This window comes from Pseudophryne corroboree, chromosome 1 (genome assembly GCF_028390025.1).
Source record: "Pseudophryne corroboree isolate aPseCor3 chromosome 1, aPseCor3.hap2, whole genome shotgun sequence".
In the NCBI taxonomy this organism is placed as follows: domain Eukaryota; kingdom Metazoa; phylum Chordata; class Amphibia; order Anura; family Myobatrachidae; genus Pseudophryne; species Pseudophryne corroboree.
Window position 1 is genome coordinate 919,437,514 of NC_086444.1, and position 20,986 is coordinate 919,458,499.

Genomic DNA, 20,986 nt, shown 5'->3' on the forward strand with positions numbered 1-20,986 from the left:
AGAACTCCAGGTCCTCCTTAGCCAGAGTATCAAATTTGTAAAATTTTACAAACGTGTTCTCCCCTGACCACGTAGCTGCTCGGCAAAGTTGTAATGCCGAGACCCCTCGGGCAGCCGCCCAAGATGAGCCCACCTTCCTTGTGGAGTGGGCCTTTACAGATTTAGGCTGTGGCAGGCCTGCCACAGAATGTGCAAGTTGGATTGTGCTACAGATCCAACGAGCAATCGTCTGCTTAGACGCAGGAGCACCCATCTTGTTGGGTGCATACAATATAAACAACGAGTCAGATTTTCTGACTCCAGCTGTCCTTGCAATATATATTTTTAATGCTCTGACAACGTCCAGTAACTTGGAGTCCTCCAAGTCACTTGTAGCCGCAGGCACTACAATAGGCTGGTTCAGATGAAATGCTGACACCACCTTAGGGAGAAAATGCGGACGAGTCCGCAGTTCTGCCCTGTCCGAATGGAAAATCAGATATGGGCTTTTGTAAGATAAAGCTGCCAGTTCTGACACTCTCCTGGCCGAAGCCAGGGCTAGAAGCATGGTCACTTTCCATGTGAGATATTTCAAATCCACCTTCTTTAGTGGTTCAAACCAATGAGATTTTAGAAAGTCCAAAACCACATTGAGATCCCACGGTGCCACTGGAGGCACCACAGGAGGCTGTATATGTAGCACTCCCTTAACAAAGGTCTGGACTTCAGGGACTGAAGCCAATTCTTTTTGAAAGAAAATCGACAGGGCCGAAATTTGAACCTTAATAGATCCCAATTTGAGACCCATAGACAATCCTGATTGCAGGAAATGTAGGAATCGACCCAGTTGAAATTCCTCCGTCGGAGCACTCCGATCTTCGCACCACGCAACATATTTTCGCCAAATTCGGTGATAATGTTGCACGGTTACTTCCTTCCTTGCTTTAATCAAAGTAGGAATGACTTCTTCCGGCATGCCTTTTTCCTTTAGGATCCGGCGTTCAACCGCCATGCCGTCAAACGCAGCCGCGGTAAGTCTTGAAACAGACAGGGACCCTGCTGAAGCAAGTCCCTCCTTAGAGGTAGAGGCCACGGATCTTCCGTGATCATCTCTTGAAGTTCCGGGTACCAAGTCCTTCTTGGCCAATCCGGAACCACTAGTATCGTCCTTACGCCTCTTTGCCGTATAATTCTCAATACTTTTGGTATGAGAGGCAGAGGAGGAAACACATACACCGACTGGTACACCCAAGGCGTTACCAGCGCGTCCACAGCTATTGCCTGCGGATCTCTTGACCTGGCGCAATACCTGTCCAGTTTTTTGTTGAGGCGAGACGCCATCATGTCCACCATTGGTCTTTCCCAACGGGTTACCAGCAAGTGGAAGACTTCTGGATGAAGTCCCCACTCTCCCGGGTGAAGATCGTGTCTGCTGAGGAAGTCTGCTTCCCAGTTGTCCACTCCCGGGATGAACACTGCTGACAGTGCTATCACATGATTCTCTGCCCAGCGAAGAATCCTTGCAGCTTCTGCCATTGCACTCCTGCTTCTTGTGCCGCCCTGTCTGTTCACATGGGCGACTGCCGTGATGTTGTCCGACTGGATCAACACCGGTTTTCCCTGAAGCAGAGGTTCTGCCTGGCTTAGAGCATTGTATATTGCTCTTAGTTCCAGAATGTTTATGTGAAGAGACGTTTCCAGGCTCGTCCATACTCCCTGGAAGTTTCTTCCTTGTGTGACTGCTCCCCAGCCTCTCAGGCTGGCGTCCGTGGTCACCAGGATCCAATCCTGTATGCCGAATCTGCGGCCCTCCAATAGATGAGCACTCTGCAACCACCACAGAAGAGACACCCTTGTCCTTGGAGACAGGGTTATCCGCAGGTGCATCTGAAGATGCGACCCTGACCATTTGTCCAACAGATCCCTTTGGAAAATTCTTGCGTGGAATCTGCCGAATGGAATTGCTTCGTAAGAAGCCACCATTTTTCCCAGGACTCTTGTGCATTGATGTACAGACACCTTTCCTGGTTTTAGGAGGTTCCTGACAAGCTCGGATAACTCCTTGGCTTTTTCCTCCGGGAGAAAAACCTTTTTCTGAACCGTGTCCAGAATCATCCCTAGGAACAGCAGACGAGTTGTCGGCATTAACTGGGATTTTGGAATATTCAGAATCCACCCGTGCTGTTTTAGCACTTCTTGAGACAGTGCTAATCCCATCTCTAGCTGTTCTCTGGACCTTGCCCTTATTAGGAGATCGTCCAAGTATGGGATAATTAATATGCCTTTTCTTCGAAGAAGAATCATCATCTCGGCCATTACCTTTGTAAAGACCCGAGGTGCCGTGGACAATCCGAACGGCAGCGTCTGAAACTGATAGTGACAGTTTTGTACAACGAACCTGAGGTACCCCTGGTGTGAGGGGTAAATTGGAACGTGGAGATACGCATCCTTGATGTCCAAGGATACCATAAAGTCCCCCTCTTCCAGGTTCGCTATCACTGCTCTGAGTGACTCCATCTTGAACTTGAACTTCTTTATGTACAGGTTCAAGGACTTCAGATTTAGAATAGGCCTTACCGAGCCATCCGGCTTCGGTACCACAAAAAGAGTGGAATAATACCCCTTCCCTTGTTGTAGAAGAGGTACCTTGACTATCACCTGCTGAGAGTACAGCTTGTGAATGGCTTCCAAAACCGTCTCCCTTTCGGAGGGGGACGTTGGTAAAGCAGACTTCAGGAAACGGCGAGGTGGATCTGTCTCTAATTCCAACCTGTACCTCTGAGATATTATCTGCAGGATCCAGGGATCTACCTGCGAGTGAGCCCACTGCGCGCTGTAATTTTTGAGACGACCACCCACCGTCCCCGAGTCCGCTTGAGAAGCCCCAGCGTCATGCTGAGGCTTTTGTAGAAGCCGGGGAAGGCTTCTGTTCCTGGGAAGGAGCTGCCTGTTGCTGTCTCTTCCCTCGACCTCTGCCTCGTGGCAGATATGAATAGCCCTTTGCTCTCTTATTTTTAAAGGAACGAAAGGGCTGCGGTTGAAAAGTCGGTGCCTTTTTCTGTTGGGGAGTGACTTGAGGTAGAAAGGTGGATTTCCCGGCTGTAGCCGTGGCCACCAAATCTGATAGACCGACTCCAAATAACTCCTCCCCTTTATACGGCAAAACTTCCATATGTCGTTTTGAATCCGCATCGCCTGTCCACTGTCGCGTCCATAAAGCTCTTCTGGCCGAAATGGACATAGCACTTACCCGTGATGCCAGTGTGCAGATATCCCTCTGTGCATCACGCATATAAAGAAATGCATCCTTTATTTGTTCTAACGACAGTAAAATATTGTCCCTGTCCAGGGTATCAATATTTTCAATCAGGGACTCTGACCAAACTACCCCAGCACTGCACATCCAGGCAGTCGCTATAGCTGGTCGTAGTATAACACCTGCATGTGTGTATATACTTTTTTGGATATTTTCCATCCTCCTATCTGATGGATCTTTAAGTGCGGCCGTCTCAGGAGAGGGTAACGCCACTTGTTTAGATAAGCGTGTTAGCGCCTTGTCCACCCTAGGAGGTGTTTCCCAGCGCTCCCTAACCTCTGGCGGGAAAGGGTATAATGCCAATAATTTCTTTGAAATTATCAGCTTTTTATCAGGGGCAACCCACGCTTCATTACACACGTCATTTAATTCTTCTGATTCAGGAAAAACTATAGGTAGTTTTTTCACTCCCCACATAATACCCTGTTTAGTGGTACCTGTAGTATCAGCTAAATGTAACGCCTCCTTCATTGCCAAAATCATATAACGTGTGGCCCTACTGGAAAATACGGTTGATTCGTCACCGTCACCACTGGAGTCAGTGCCTGTGTCTGGGTCTGTGTCGACCGACTGAGGCAAAGGGCGTTTCACAGCCCCTGACGGTGTTTGAGTCGCCTGGACAGGCACTAATTGATTGTCCGGCCGTCTCATGTCGTCAAACGACTGCTTTAGCGTGTTGACACTATCCCGTAGTTCCATAAATAAAGGCATCCATTCTGGTGTCGACTCCCTAGGGGGTGACATCCTCATATTTGGCAATTGCTCCGCCTCCACACCAATATCGTCCTCATACATGTCGACACACACGTACCGACACACAGCAGACACACAGGGAATGCTCCTAACGAAGACAGGACCCACTAGCCCTTTGGGGAGACAGAGGGAGAGTTTGCCAGCACACACCAAAAGCGCTATATATAACAGGGATAGCCTTATAATAAGTGCTCCCTTATAGCTGCTTTATATATATCAAAATATCGCCATAAATTTGCCCCCCCTCTCTGTTTTACCCTGTTTCTGTAGTGCAGTGCAGGGGAGAGACCTGGGAGCCGTCCTGACCAGCGGAGCTGTGAGAGGAAATGGCGCCGTGTGCTGAGGAGATAGGCCCCGCCCCTTTTCCGGCGGGCTCGTCTCCCGCTATTTAGTGAATCCAGGCAGGGGTTAAATATCTCCATATAGCCTCTGGGGGCTATATGTGAGGTATTTTTAGCCTTTATATAGGTTACATTTGCCTCCCAGGGCGCCCCCCCCCAGCGCCCTGCACCCTCAGTGACTGCGTGTGAAGTGTGCTGAGAGGAAAATGGCGCACAGCTGCAGTGCTGTGCGCTACCTTTAGAAGACTGCAGGAGTCTTCAGCCGCCGATTCTGGACCTCTTCTGACTTCAGCATCTGCAAGGGGGCCGGCGGCGCGGCTCCGGTGACCATCCAGGCTGTACCTGTGATCGTCCCTCTGGAGCTGATGTCCAGTAGCCAAGAAGCCAATCCATCCTGCACGCAGGTGAGTTCACTTCTTCTCCCCTCAGTCCCTCGTTGCAGTGATCCTGTTGCCAGCAGGACTCACTGTAAAATAAAAAACCTAAGCTAAACTTTTTCTAAGCAGCTCTTTAGGAGAGCCACCTAGATTGCACCCTTCTCGGCCGGGCACAAAAATCTAACTGGAGTCTGGAGGAGGGTCATAGGGGGAGGAGCCAGTGCACACCACCTGATCTGGAAAAGCTTTACTTTTTGTGCCCTGTCTCCTGCGGAGCCGCTATTCCCCATGGTCCTTTCAGGAACCCCAGCATCCACTAGGACGATAGAGAAACACGGGTAAATGCACGGCGAGCATTTACCCGTGGTTTTTTGCTAGTGGAAAAGGGTCCCTCTGCAAAAACCCGGATCAAGTGATCCGGGAATCCTACCCGGGAAGCTTACCGGGTTGAACACGAGTTCAACCCGGTAAGTTGTGCAGTGTAAACGGAAGCCGTGTCGATGCAACACGGCTCCTTTTCACAGTGTATGGAAGGGCAATATGCCGGGTTGGTGAGTGCAGTGGGAAAGGGGGCTGAGCACGGGCCGCAGCTGGGTAGCACACGTGTCAGGCTCCCGGCTGCGACCCGTGCGTCTTGGTGGAAAAGGGGTATTAGCCATGGTAGATTACAGCGGGCTAAGTGATCTCTCGGGGTTATCCAATTAGCCCTGAAACCAGCAGTTATCAGGGATTTTTTTTCACTTGCCTCAGCAGGTCGGAAAAAAAAATCCCTGGTAACTAGCGGGTTAACAGGTGCCGACACCCTGTTAACAAGGAAATCCATAAGCTTTTCACAGATTCTGCTTGTTAACACCCGTTCACCAGTGTTCATGCACGTTAACACATTACTTTAACGGGCATTAACAAGGCTGTCGGGAGAAAAAGGGAATGCAATTGAATAACCCTGGGCATTAAAGCCTGAGGCTACCTGCCTTTTTCCCAGCCTAATAGTAGCTTGGTACATTTTCCCTTCCACTGTATTATTTATTACTCTTTTATATAAACACTGAAAAATTATTCAAAATTAAACACAGACTAATTTGTGACTTGAAAGCAGTATGATGCTTACCTAAAAAATAAAATAAAATAAAAATGATATAATACAAAAAAAGGTTGTAATGAACCCTAAAATTTGTACTGTTCATACATCAATAACCCCACTAAAAACATTTAGCACTGCACACTCAGCATCCTCTCTATATCACAAATCACAGTCATTACAGTTTATGGTGCTGTCATTTTGCTTACCAGTTCCACTTTTTCATGAGCTCCGTGAAGTTGTTTAGTTAGCTGTTGAAGATTTGCTATGTGTTCCTAAAATAATAAGTGGTGAAATATATGTGGTCATGATGTTGCTTTCACTGCTGCTAGATAAAGCACAGGCTGTTTTCAGGATCAATAAATATAAGAAGAGAAAAAGAAAACGGTATGAACAGCTCACGGAGGTGCCAAGGAGTCTATCTAAGAAGGTTAATAGTCTTCTTGGTAAACTAAACATTTCACAGCAATAAGTGACACAGGGCCTGTACGCTATTCCAATATTTAAGTAGATGATTTTATTATTACGCACACGCATCAGAGTCACGCGTGTCCTGAAGCCTCTATGAGGTCGTCTGCAGACAGGATATGGACGCAGATTGACTGACAGTTAGGGACCATTAATGGGTGATAACGGGGTGTGTGTATGTGTGTGTGTGGTTCAAAAAACATAGGCTTGTTGTCACTATTTTATAGGCATGTTGGAGACAGCAACTGCGTAATGTATGCAGTTTCAATGGCGCCAGCGTCTTACTTCCGTCGACCATTCTGAGTAGCCATAGGCTGATAATATCAACTGATTTGCTACCAATGCTGCATCCTTGTATGCAGCTGCTTGGAGCTGCAAAGCTGCCAGTGGGCGTTTCAGTACAAATCCTGGCGGCTGCGACATTTGCACATTATGGGGGTCATTCCGAGTTGTTCGCTCGTTGCCGATTTTCGCTATGCTGCGATTTGTTGTTAATTGCGCATGCGCAAGGCATGCAGGGCGCATGCGCTTAGTTATTTAACTAAAAACTTAGCAGTTTTGCTGTGGTTTCTGCGGCGCTTTTCAGTCGCACTGCTGATCGGTGAATGATTGACAGGAAAGGGGCGTTTCTGGGTGGTAACTGAGCGTTTTCCGGGAGTGTGCTAAAAAACGCGGGAGTGTCAGGGAAAAACGCGGGAGTTTCTGGCACAACGCAGGGCGTGTTTGTGACATCAAACCAGGAACTAAACGGACTGAGGTGATCGCAGTCTAGGAGTAGGTCTGGAGCTACTCAGAAACTGCAGAGAATTATTTAGTAGCAGTTCTGCTAATCTTTCGTTCGCTATTCTGCTAAGCTAAGATACACTCCCAGAGGGCGGCAGCCTAGCGTGTGCAATGCTGCTAAAAACAGCTAGCGAGCGAACAACTCGGAATGAGGGCCCATATACGGTATAGCTATAATAGCCCCTGCGTTACATCTTGGCTAAGTAGCACTGCAAATTAAAAGCAGGACATTCATGCAGAAACTGCCTTTTTTGCATGAATGTTTGGGGAAAAAGTGCAATAAATAGACTCCCTAAGGATCTGTTACACCACACAAGTAACTATTTTTTGAGTTGTAACTGAATTTATCAAATGAATACATTATTTGTATTAAACTAGTAGATATTTTAGATTTTGAGAATGCAATAAAATTGATAGGCCCACATAGGGCTGGATTCAATTAGCTTCGGTTAATTACTATGGACTAATTGATCCCCCGGGGCTATTCAAATTAGAGGAGACTACGTTAACCTCCCTGATCCAGGGTGCTGGATTCTTTGGGCTAATGTGCAGTAGCTGGTAATTTAATGCGCAAGGAAAAGGGGCACTAATTGAAAAGCCCAAATGCTACCACCCTTTTCCTTTAGTGATAAATTACCGCTGCTAATTGAATAGGGCCCATAGACAGCAATACAATTTTTTTAAAGCACTTTGGTGACCAAACGGATGAAATTTGGCAATCTGATTTCTTAAGCAACCTTAGGAATTAGAGAACGGAATTTTATGCTGGGTACACAGTAAACGATGTGTGTACCCAGCGGCAGCAAAATACACTGCGCCATCCATACATACTGCACAATGCTAGATGGCGGTGCAATGTACTAATCATTACTGCACTTAGCAGCATAGCAATGCTCATTGCATTATTCCATCTGCTGTGCAGCACAGCAGATGGGACAATGCGATGAACGACTGTCGGGCTGTCACAATCGGGCTTACACACACTATACAATCCGCACGATATATTGTTCGTCCGCATTGGAATGATATATTGTAAGACGGATCACTTAGCATATACCCAGCATAAGAGTGCTTGTGTTACATATGCACCTTTATACATCTTATTGCAGTAAAACTCAACGCACTGCAGAACGGGTACGAATTAGTACGTCACCCATGTATTCCTATGGGTGCACCGCCTAGTTGCGGGCACACTTGCCACACCTGGATTGCAGTGAATACATGTCACGCTGCAGGCGGGATGAGCGTGGCTACATCTATAATGTCTATAAACATGGGGCACCCCCCCGTGTCTAACAGTCAGATGCTAAATTAATAAATGAAGTCATTTTTTCATATTGTTATTTGTGTTTTCCTTTGTAAATAACCAAAATCTTTAAAATATTTTATCCAGGTGATCTGGGTCACAAAAATACTTGCTCACAATCTGATATTGTAAAATTGTAAGCAATGTCATGACAGCAGCATTACCATGAAAGTGGTCTTCTGTCGCTTCTAATAACCAATGTTACAGACAGGAAACATCTAGTTCTATTTTCCTCTCTGTCACCCATCTCCAGTTGCAGTGTTTGCAGGTCTGTTATGTCCTACAGAAATGAAATCTCACTTGCTGATATCTCTTGCATCATTCACTCAACTAAAAAGATTTAGGCTACCTCCATCTGTCTGTCTTCTGTTCACCTGTCTAAAAACAGAATGACTGTGGGCTGGTGGGGGCTTCTTTTGTTAGCCCTTGTTATCGCCTGCTTTCTGAGGAAAAGTACTGCTTGTCATTAACTCTTCAGTGTAACAATTTGCTACAGATATTGCAACATGAAGATCACTGTTCAAGTGTTACTTTGATAATTTATAGCAAATACTCAGTCTGTGTTATTCTCTCTCCTGTGGGTTCATGCTAGGTGTACAGCATGCGCTAACATCATCAACAACATCAGCCATCTTTCACTACTGATTTCACCATATGGCAGCTTTACCTAAAGGCCAGAGTGTTATTTTAGATTCTGTGATGCCTGGCAAATCCCGCTTTTACTGGTAACGTGATAAAATGCAGCCTCAATAGCTGTGTGGGCGACTAAATACTACCTTTTGTTTTTGTCTTTCTGCCACATGTATGTGTGCATTAGTCATATTCTCCTGGTACAGCTGCTGCAGGCGATCCAATTCCTGTGCAACAGTCTGCGACAGCTCTACGGCATGATCCTTCTCCCACAGATAGAAAAGACAAACAATGACTTACACACAATAATAATAATAATTTTTTTCTATAGCATTTCTCCAACAGGACTCAAGGCACTTTATAGACATCAAAAACAATGCACATAATACAGAAGATTTAAGTAATACAGCAATAGATAAGCCACACAGACATAAAAGAAAACCTTAAGCACACAGAAAGCATAATGCATGATTGGTGTAGGATTGTAGGCATTTTGGGTAATAACTTCCAAGGGTCGTGTATTCCACCCTCACAAGGTACCAGGTGCGGCAGCCATCTTGGATGCAAAGCGTAGGATTATCCAGGGTAGAATAGTCTACCCCTATAGAAGAGAGGACACAAAATGGGGGTGATTTCAGAGTCCTAAAGTTCAGAGTAGGGTTCCAACAAAACCACCAGGTCCATGTATTTTTCATCCCATCCACAAGTGTACCAGATGAGGTAGCCATGTTGGGCGCACTTCAAGGGTGGGAGGTGAGCCATAAAAATAAAAAAACGGGGGGAAAAACAATTGCAGGTAACCAGTGGCACAATAAGCCAGTTCATCAAAGCACCAAATAAATCTAACCAAGGTGGGTGAAAACAAAGATTTTCTTCTGTTCTTTACCATTTACAAGTACTGTAGTATGATTTTTACAAAAGAGAAAATATTATTATATTGGAAAACGCTACAGCAAAATGAAAAGATATCATATAATGAAGGTTAACACCGCAAACACATTACAAACAAGCAGGGGGCGCTGTTGTTTCAACTATTCTCAATTGTCAGAGGCTGAAGCACTGAGCAGTATATCGCTGTACCTTGTGTATCCAGATAGAATTTCTATTCTCACACCATATATGAGAGCTAATTTAATAGGTCACAGATGTTCCGTGAGTTAGTGTACATCTGTGTAGTTTAAGAAAGCTGTGCCAGCAGACCTAAAATAGCTCTTACCAAAGTCCTAAAAAGGGTTTATTTCTTAGATTTTTTTCACCTTACCCTGGCCATGCTGTGAGAGAAAAGGGAAAGTCACATAGGTGTGACAGCATAACAACTGTGACGTTACTTGACAGGCAAAGATTTTGGAATAACACGAGAGTACAAGCTTACTTGATTTGCGAGTTGCAATTGTTCATGTAGGTTTTTAATCAGTTCGTGTTCTGTAAGTACATCGCTGGCCAAGGCCGCATCAGTAGGGAGAGATTCTAGCTGTCTCTCCAGAGACTCTTTTAATTGTTCATGAAGCCTATGAGAAATAAAAACAATCTCTTGAGCAATGTATTTTACACAGTATCACCTCCCTCTCCCTTTTCTGACACTTTACATGTAGAGTTTTGTAGCTGTCTGTGCAAGCAAACCTCTAATTAACTTCCCACAGTTACAGGATTTGCAGGGGAATAACACGGTGACATTAATCACATTATCAGCTTCATCTACTGTTACAGTATGTACGATGTGTATGATGGCTTCATTAATGGAAGACTCAGGAAAATGTAGAAACTACAAAAAAAAAAAAAATGTTGCAGGGAAAAAGGGTCTCCGTTACACATCTAGAGTCTATACAGACCGGTGCGACTGATCCGCTCTGACAGGTGTAGCGCAAGGTCTTTTCCTATACGTTTTTGCATCTTATTCGCATTGCAGATGCAGGGAAAACCCCACTCAAAGTGTACTAGAGACGCAGATGAAGAATAACGGAACTTGGCGCAAAAAAAAAAGCACTTTGTAAACAGGTTTGGGCTCATTTGCACACAGATGTAGAAATGTTGCACATGAAAGATCAGTGTAATCCAGCAATGTGTTTTTTTCGGTTCCAGTTGTTATTGTTAGTATTTATGCAAGAAAACGGGTTTTATGGTAAGAACTTACCGTTGTTAAAACTCTTTCTGCGAGGTACACTGGGCTCCACAAGGATGGACAATGGGGTGTAGAGTAGGATCTTGATCTGAGGCACCAACAGGCTCAAAGCTTTGACTGTTCCCAGAATGCACAGCGCCGCCTCCTCTATAACCCCGCCTCCCTGCACAGGAGCTCAGTTTTTAGTTAACCAGCCCAATGCAGTAGCATAGGAAAAGAGACGACAGCGGTTAGTAGCCACATACACCACACTCTCACGACAAGAGAAGTGTCAGCGGCTAATGCCATACCAACCCGAAGAAGCTAAGTGCGTCAGGGTGGGCGCCTTGTGGAGCCCAGTGTACCTCACAGAAATAGTTTTAACAACGGTAAGTTCTTACCAATAAATCTCGTTTTCTGCTGCGGGGTACACTGGGCTCCACAAGGATGGACAATGGGGATGCCCTAAAGCAGTTCCTTATGGGAGGGGACGCACTGTAGCAGGCACAAGAACCCGGCATAAAAGGAAGAATCCTGGGAAGCGGCAGTATTGAAGGCATAGAACCTTATGAACGTGTTCCCGGAGGACCACGTAGCCGCCTTGCACAATTGGTCAAGGGTCGCACCACGTTGGGCCGCCCAAGAATGTCCAACAGACCGAGTAGAATGGGCCGTAATGTGAGCAGGAGCTGACAGACCAGCCTTCACATAAGCATGTGCAATCACCATTCTAATCCACCTGGCCAGGGTCTGATTGTGAGCAGGCCAGCCACGTTTGTGAAATCCAAACTAAACAAAGAGAGAATCAGATTTTCGAATAGAATCATAATTGTTAGATGCGCACCAAACAAAATAGGAATGTCAGACCCTATGATAAATCCGAGCAGAAGCCGGTGTCCGGGCCCGCAACATAGTTTTAATGACCTCTTCAGAAAAACCCTTAGCCGTCAAGACGAAAGCTTCAAGAGCCACGCCGTCAAAGACAGCCGGGCTAGGTCCTGGTAGACACAGGGGCCCTGAACAAGAAGGTCTGGGCGTTGTGGAAGTAGAATAGAACGCTCTGACGATAGGCCCTGCAGGTCTGAGAATCAGTGCCATTGGGCCACGCTGGAGCTATGAGAAGCAGATTTCATCTTTCTTGCTTGAAATTCCGAATTACCCTGGGCAGGAGTGACACCGGAGGGAACATGTACGGCAGCCGAAACCTCCACGGCACCGCCAGCGCATCCACGAATGCTGCTCGAGGATCCCTTGTCCTTGCTCCGAAGACCGGAACCTTGTGATTGTGTCGAGACGCCATCAGATCTACATCTGGAAGACCCCACTTTTCCACTAGGAGTAGAAACACTTCTGGATGGAGGCCCCACTCGCTGGCATGCACGTCCTGACGACTGAGAAAGTCCGCTTCCCAATTCAGGACTCCCGGAATGAATATTGCCGATATGGCCGGTGGATGGCGTTCCGCCCAATGTAGAATCCGTGAGACTTCTTCATTGCCAAACGGCTTCGACTGCTGCCTTGATGATTTATGTAAGCCACTGTGGTGGCGTTGTCTGACTGTACTTGAACAGGACGGTTCTGAATTAAATGCTGGGCCAGGTTCAATGCATTGAAGACCGCCCGCAATTCCAGAATATTGATCGAGAGGAGAGATTCCTCCTTGGTCCACCGACCCTGAAGGGAGTGTTGCTCCAGCACCGCGCCCCAACCTCTTAGACTGGCATCTGTTGTCAACAGGACCCAGTTGGAAATCCAGAAGGGACGGCCCCTGCACAATTGTTGGTCCTGGAGCCACCAGAGCAGCGACAGACGGACCTTCGGAGTCAATGAGATCATTTGAGACCTGATCCGGTGAGGCAGGCCATCCCACTTGGCTAGAATTAGCCTCTGGAGGGGGCGAGAATGGAATTGAGCATACTCCACCATGTCAAATGCTGACACCATGAGGCCCAGCACCTTCATAGCCAAATGTATCGACACTTGCGGACGAGAAAGGAAGCAACGAATCCTGTCCTGAAGCTTCAGGACCTTCTCCTGACACAAGAACAACCTCTGGTTGTGAGTGTCCAATAGCGCTCCCAGATGCACCATGCTCTGAGCAGGGATCAGGGAGGATTTCTTCCAGTTGATGAGCCACTCGTGGGCTTGTAGAAACCGTACCGTCATATCCAGATGACGTAGGAGAAGTTTTGGGGAATTTGCCAGGATTAACAAGTCGTCCAAATACGGCAGTATCCTGACCCCTTGACGGCGGAGTACCACCGTCATCACCGCCATTACTTTGGTGAAGACTCGCGGAGCCGTTGTTAAACCAAAAGGTAACGCCCGAAACTGGTAATGGAGGTTGCCAATAGCAAACCTCAGGAATAGCTGATATGACGCTGCTATAGGAATATGCAGGTAAGCATCCTGTATGTCCAGGGAGACCATGTAGTCCCCAGGTTCCAAGGCTAGAACTATAGAGCGAAGGGTTTCCATACGGAACTTGGAAACCTTCACAAACCTGTTCAATGCCTTGAGGTTGAGAATGGGCCGGGAGGACCGATTCGGTTTAGGGACTAGAAACAGCGGAGAATAGTATCCCCGGCCCCTCTGTGCAAGAGGCACCTGTACTACGACTCCTGTATCCAGGAGGGTCTGTACCACCGAATGCAGAGTGTTTGCCTTTGTCTGGTCCGACGGGACGTCTGTCTGGCAAAATCGATGAGGGGGTCGGTTTTTGAAGGCTATGGCGTATCCTCGAGTGACAACTTCCCGTACCCAGGCATCTGTAGTGGTTTACAACCATTCCTGGGTATACCCTAGAAGCCGGCCCCCCACCCTGGGATCCCCCAGGGGGAGGCCCACCCCGTCATGCGGCAGGCTTATCGGCCTTGGAAGCTGGCTGACGGGCCGCCCAGGCTTACCAGGTTTGGAAGTGCGGGCCTGCTTGTTGTACGCCTGACCTTTTGCTTTACCTGAAGGACGAAAGGGGCGAAAGGACGTATCTTTAGCCTTCGACACAGAAGGAGCGGTACTTGGCAGACAGGCAGTAGCCAAGTCAGCCACTATCTTATTTAAGTCCTCCCCAAACAGAATATCTCCCTTGAAAGGGAGTACCTCCAGGGTTTTTCTAGAGTCCAGATCCACAGACCAGGATCTCAGCCACAATATCCGGCGAGCCAGGACTGACGTAGTAGAGGCCTTGGCTGCTAGGATACCGGCATCAGAAGCCGCCTCTTTAATATAGCGAGAAGCTGTGACAATATATGACAAGCATTGTCTAGCATGGTCAGAGGAGATTTCAGCTTCTAACTCCAAGGCCCATGCTTCAATAGCCTCTGCAGCCCATGTAGCTGCAATAGTGGGCCTTTGTGCAGCACCCGTGAGGGTGTAAATCGCTTTAAGACAACCCTCCACACGTTTATCCGTAGGCTCTTTTAGAGACACGACGGTAGTGACAGGCAGAGCCGAGGAAACCACCATCCTAGCCACATGTAAGTCCACTGGAGGAGGCGTTTCCCAAATCTTAGACAGCTCTGGCGCGAGGGGATAGCGAGCCAGCATCTTCTTTTGAGGCACAAACTTCGTACCCGGGTTTTCCCAGGGTTCCTGACGTATATCCACTAGTTGATCAGAGTGAGGTAAAACTTGTTTAACCACCTTCTGACGCTTGAACCTATCAGGTTTCTTAGGAGGGACGGATGGCTCGGGATCATCCGTAATCTGTAGAATTAACTTAATAGCCTCCAAAAGATCAGGAACATCCACATGTGAACTACCCTCCCCATCAGCCGTATCTGAGTCAGAACCTGTGGGGTCAGTGTAAGTGCCGTCTTCATCAGTCAGTGACAGCAGTGGATTGTGAGGAGACAAGCGCTCGCTTAGAGGACCCCTTGGACTTAGCCGAGCGATGGTCAGACTTTTTTGTAGTCAGGGACTGGTTCAACTACTTCAATTGAGCAGATAAATCGTCCGCCCACGGCGGGTTAGCAGCAGGGACCACATACGGTTGTACCGGCATTGGGGGACCCATAGGGGGTGTTAGTTTATGAACTAGCGTATGCAGAAGCGTAGAAAAAGCAGCCCACGGTGGGTCATTATGTGCCTCCGTTGCCACAGTCCCACTGGGGGGCAATGAGCCCCCAAAACCAGAGCCCACAACTGCTATATTCCCCTGCGGCTTCAGCAACACCGGCAGTGTGTTCAGCCCCAGAACCGTTACCCTCAGAAGCAGACATGATATAAATTGCAGTATCAGGTAACACAGTACAAATGGCAGCAGCACAACACCTCTTACCCAAACCCCTGCGCAGTGTAGTCAGCACTAGCAGAGATAAAGGAGAGATATGGTGACTAAATCACAGAGAAAAAATAAGAATTTACTTACCGATAATTCTATTTCTCGGAGTCCGTAGTGGATGCTGGGGTTCCTGAAAGGACCATGGGGAATAGCGGCTCCGCAGGAGACAGGGCACAAAAGTAAAGCTTTTACAGGTCAGGTGGTGTGTACTGGCTCCTCCCCCTATGACCCTCCTCCAGACTCCAGTTAGGTACTGTGCCCGGACGAGCGTACACAATAAGGGAGGATTTTGAATCCCGGGTAAGACTCATACCAGCCACACCAATCACACCGTACAACTTGTGATCTAAACCCAGTTAACAGTATGATAACAGAGGAGCCTCTGAAAGATGGCTTCCTAAACAATAACCCGAATTAGTTAACAATAACTATGTACAAGTATTGCAGATAATCCGCACTTGGGATGGGCGCCCAGCATCCACTACGGACTCCGAGAAATAGAATTATCGGTAAGTAAATTCTTATTTTCTCTATCGTCCTAAGTGGATGCTGGGGTTCCTGAAAGGACCATGGGGATTATACCAAAGCTCCCAAACGGGCGGGAGAGTGCGGATGACTCTGCAGCACCGAATGAGAGAACTCCAGGTCCTCCTTTGCCAGGGTATCAAATTTGTAAAAATTTACCAACGTGTTCTCCCCTGACCACGTAGCTGCTCGGCAGAGTTGTAATGCCGAGACCCCTCGGGCAGCCGCCCAAGATGAGCCCACCTTCCTTGCGGAATGGGCCTTAACAGATTTAGGCTGTGGCAGGCCTGCCACAGAATGTACAAGTTGAATTTTGTTACAAATCCAACGAGCAATCGACTGCTTAGAAGCAGGTGCACCCAACTTGTTGGGTGCATACAGTATAAACAGCGAGTCAGATTTTCTGACTCCAGCCGTCCTTTAAATGTATATTTTTAAGGCTCTGACAACGTCCAACAACTTGGAGTCCTTCAAGTCGTCTGTAGCCGCAGGCACTACAATAGGCTGGTTCAGGTGAAACGCTGATACCACCTTAGGGAGAAAATGCGGACGCGTCCGCAGCTCTGCCCTATGTCGAATGGAAAATTAAATAAGGGCTTTTATAAAACAAAGCCGCCAGTTCAGATACTCTCCCGGCCGAAGCCAGGGCCAGTAACATAGTCACTTTCCATGTGAGATATTTCAAATCCACATTCTTTAGTGGTTCAAACCAATTGGATTTGAGGAAATCTAAAACTACATTTAGATCCCACGGTGCCACCTTAGGCACCACAGGAGGCTGTATATGCAGTACTCCTTTGATAAAAATCTGGACCTCAGGGACTGAGGCCAATTCTTTTTGGAAGAATATTGATAGGGCCGAAATTTGAACCTTAATAGATCCCAATTTGAGACCCATAGACAATCCTGATTGCAGGAAATGTAGGAAAACGACCCAGTTGAAATTCCTCCATCGGAGCACTCCGCTGCTCGCACCACGCAACATATTTTCGCCAAATACGGCGATAATGCTTCGCGGTGACTTCCTTCCTTGCCTTTATCAAGGTAGGAATGACTTCTTCTGGAATGCCTTTTCCTTTTAGGATCTGGCATTCAAACGCCATGCCGTCAAACGCAGCCGCGGTAATTCTTGAAAAAGACAAGTACCCTGCTGAAGCAGGTCCCTTCTCAGAAGTAGAGGCCACGGATCGTCCGTGACCATCTCTTGAAGTTCCGGGTACCAAGTCCTTCTTGGCCAATCCGGAGCCACTAGTCTTACTCCTCTTTGCCGTATAATCCTCAATACCTTTGGTATGAGAGGCAGAGGAGGAAACACATATACCGACTGGTACACCCAAGATGTTACCAGCGCGTCCACAGCTATTGCCTGCGGATCTCTTGACCTGGCGCAATACCTGTCCAGTGTTTTGTTGAGGCGAGACGCCATCATGTCCACCATTGGTTTTACCCAACGGTTTAATAGCATGTGGAAAACTTCTGGATGAAGTCCCCACTCTCCCGGGTGAAGGTCGTGTCTGCTGAGGAAGTCTGCTTCCCAGTTGTCCACGCCCGGGATGAATACTGCTGACAGTGCTATCACGTGATTCTCCGCCCAGCGAAGGATCCTGGCAGCTTCTGCCATTGCCCTCCTGCTTCTTGTGCCGCCCTGTCTGTTTACATGGGCGACTGCCGTGATGTTGTCCGACTGGATCAACACCGGTCTTCCTTGAAGCAGAGGTTCCGCCTGGCTTAGAGCATTGTAGATTGCTCTTAGTTCCAGAATGCTTATGTGAAGAGACTTTTTCAGGCTCGACCACACTCCCTGGAAATTTCTTCCCTGTGTGACTGCTCCCCAGCCTCTCAGGCTGGCCTCCGTGGTCACCAGGATCCAATCCTGCATGCCGAATCTGCGGCCCTCCAATAGATGAGCCTCCTGCAACCACCACAGAAGGGATACCCTTGTCCTCGGCGACAGGGTTATCCGCAGGTGCATCTGAAGATGCGACCCTGACCATTTGTCCAACAGATCCCTTTGCATGGAATCTGCCGAAAGGGATTGCTTCGTAAGAAGCTACCATTTTTTCCCAGGACTCTTGTGCATTGATGTACAGACACCTTTCCTGGTTTTAGGAGGTTCCTGACCAGGTCAGATAACTCCTTGGCTTTTTCTTCGGGAAGAAAAACCTTTTTCTGAACTGTGTCCAGAATCATCCCCAGGAACAGCAGACGAGTTGTCGGCATTAATTGGGATTTTGGAATATTCAGAATCCATCCGTGCTGCTTTAGCACCTCTTGAGATAGTGCTAAACCCATCTCTAGCTGTTCTCTGGACCTTGCCCTTATTAGGAGATCGTCCAAGTATGGGATAATTAATACGCCTTTTCTTCGAAGAAGAAATATTATCTCGGCCATTACCTTTGTAAAGACCCGAGGTGCCGTGGACAAACCAAACGGCAGCGTCTGAAACTGATAGTGACAGTTTTGTACAACGAACCTGAGGTACCCCTGGTGTGAGGTGTAATTGGAACGTGGAGATACGCATCCTTGATGTCCAAGGATACCATAAAGTCCCCTTCTTCCAGGTTCGCTATCACTGCTCTGAGTGACTCCATCTTGAACTTGGACTTCTTTATGTACAGGTTCAAGGACTTCAGATTTAGAATAGGCCTTACCGAGCCATCCGGCTTCGGTACCACAAAAAGAGTGGAATAATACCCCTTCCCTTGTTGTAGAAGAGGTACCTTGACTATCACCTGCTGAGAATACAGCTTGTGAATGGCTTCCAAAACCGTCTCCCTTTCTGAGGGGGACGTTGGTAAAGCAGACTTCAGGAAACGGCGAGGTGGCTCTGTCTCTAATTTCAACCTGTACCCCTGAGATATTATCTGCAGGATCCAGGGATTTACCTGCGAGTGAGCCCACTGCGCGCTGTAATTCTTGAGACGACCGCCTACCGCCCCCGAGTCCGCTTGCGAAGCCCCAGCGTCATGCTGAGGCTTTTGTAGAAGCCGGGGAGGGCTTCTGTTCCTGGGAAGGAGCTGCCTGTTGCTGTCTCTTCCCTCGTCCTCTGCCTCGTGGCAGATATGAATAGCCCTTTGCTCTCTTATTTTTAAAGGAACGAAAGGGCTGCGTTGAAAGGTCGGTGCCTTTTTCAGTTGGGGAGTGACTTGAGGTAGAAAGGTGGATTTCCCGGCCGTAGCCGTGGCCACCAAATCCGATAGACCGACCCCAAATAACTCCTCTACGCATCGCCTGTCCACTGTCGTGTCCATAAAGCTCTTCTGGCCGAAATGGACATAGCACTTACCCGTGATGCCAGTGTGCAGATATCTCTCTGTGCATCACGCATATAAAGAAATGCATCCTTTATTTGTTCTAACGACAGTAAAATATTGTCCCTGTCCAGGGTATCAATATTTTCGATCAGGGACTCTGACCAAACTACCCCAGCACTGCACATCCAGGCAGTCGCAATAGCTGGTCGTAGTATAACACCTGCATGTGTGTATATACCTTTTTGGATATTTTCCATCCTCCTATCTGATGGATCTTTAAGTGCGGCCGTCTCAGGAGAGGGTAACGCCACTTGTTTTGATGAGCGTGTTAGCGCTTTGTCCACCCTAGGAGGTGTTTCCCAGCGCTCCCTAACCTCTGGCGGGAAAGGGTATAAAGCCAATAACTACTTTGAAATTAGCAGTTTTTTATCGGGGCACCCCACGCTTCATCACACACGTCATTTAATTCTTCTGATTCGGTAAAAACTACTGGTAGTTTTTTCACACCCCACATAATACCCTGTTTAGTGGTACCTGTAGTATCAGCTAAATGTAACATCTCCTTTATTGCCAAAATCATATAACGTGTGGCCCTACTGGAAAATACGGTTGATTCGTCACCTTCACCACCGGAATCAGTGCCTGTGTCTGGGTCTGTGTCGACCGACTGAGGCAAGGGGCGTTTTACAGCCCCTGACGGTGTTCGAGGCGCCTGGACAGGCACTAATTGAGTGTCCGGCCGCCTCATGTCGGCAAACGACTGCTTAAGCGAGTTGACGCTATCCCGTAATTCCACAAATAAAGGCATCCATTCTGGTGTCGACCCCCTAGAAGGTGACATCCTCATATTTGGCAATTGCTCCGCCTCCACACCAATAACGTCCTCATACATGTCGACACACACGTACCGACACACAGCAGACACACAGGGAATGCTCTATACGAAGACAGGACCCACTAGCCCTTTGGGGAGACAGAGGGAGAGTCTGCCAGCACACACCAAAAAGCGCTATATATGACAGGGATAGCCTTATGATTAAGTGCTCCCTTATAGCTGCTTTTATATTAATATATTGCCATTTATTTTGCCCCCCCTCTCTGTTATACCCTGTTTCTGTAGTGCAGTGCAGGGGAGAGACCTGGGAGCCTTCCTGACCAGCGGAGCTGTGACAGAAAATGGCGCCGTGTGCTGAGGAGATAGGCCCCGCCCCTTTTCCGGCGGGCTCGTCTCCCGCTATTTAGTACATTTAGGCAGGGGTAAATATCTCCATATAGCCTCTGGGGCTATATGTGAGGTATTTTTAGCCTTTTTAAAGGTTTTCATTTGCCTCCCAGGGCGCCCCCCCCCCAGCGCCCTGCACCCTCAGTGACTGCCGTGTGAAGTGTGCTGAGAGGAAAATGGCGCACAGCTGCAGTGCTGTGCGCTACCTTAAGAAGACTGCAGGAGTCTTCAGCCGCCGATTCTGGACCTCTTCTTGCTTCAGCATCTGTGAGGGGGCCGGCGGCGTGGCTCCGGTGACCATCCAGGCTGTACCTGTGATCGTCCCTCTGGAGCTTCATGTCCAGTAGCCAAGAAGCCAATCCATCCTGCACGCAGGTGAGTTCACTTCTTCTCCCCTCTGTCCCTCGTTGCAGTGATCCTGTTGCCAGCAGGAATCACTGTAAAATAAAAAACCTAAGCTAAACTCTCTAAGCAGCTCTTTATGAGAGCCACCTAGAATTGCACCCTTCTCGGCCGGGCACAAAAATCTAACTGGAGTCTGGAGGAGGGTCATAGGGGGAGGAGCCAGTACACA

At 47.9% G+C, this 20,986-nt stretch overlaps 1 protein-coding gene across 4 annotated transcripts in view; it reads right to left on the reverse strand.

Annotated features, from left to right (window-relative positions):
* SCLT1 (sodium channel and clathrin linker 1) overlaps nt 1-20,986 on the reverse strand; it is a 410,760-nt gene that overhangs the window by 185,348 nt on the left and 204,426 nt on the right. For 3 of the 4 annotated variants that reach the window (XM_063920346.1, XM_063920345.1, XM_063920348.1), the window contains exons 7-9: nt 10,403-10,539; nt 9,178-9,299; nt 6,054-6,119 (exon numbers count right to left, since the gene is read on the reverse strand). In XM_063920346.1, the coding sequence (XP_063776416.1) occupies nt 6,054-6,119; nt 9,178-9,299; nt 10,403-10,539 (325 nt within the window). The remainder of the gene's footprint in view (nt 1-6,053; nt 6,120-9,177; nt 9,300-10,402; nt 10,540-20,986) is intronic. The other variant, XM_063920347.1, reaches the window with a different exon arrangement.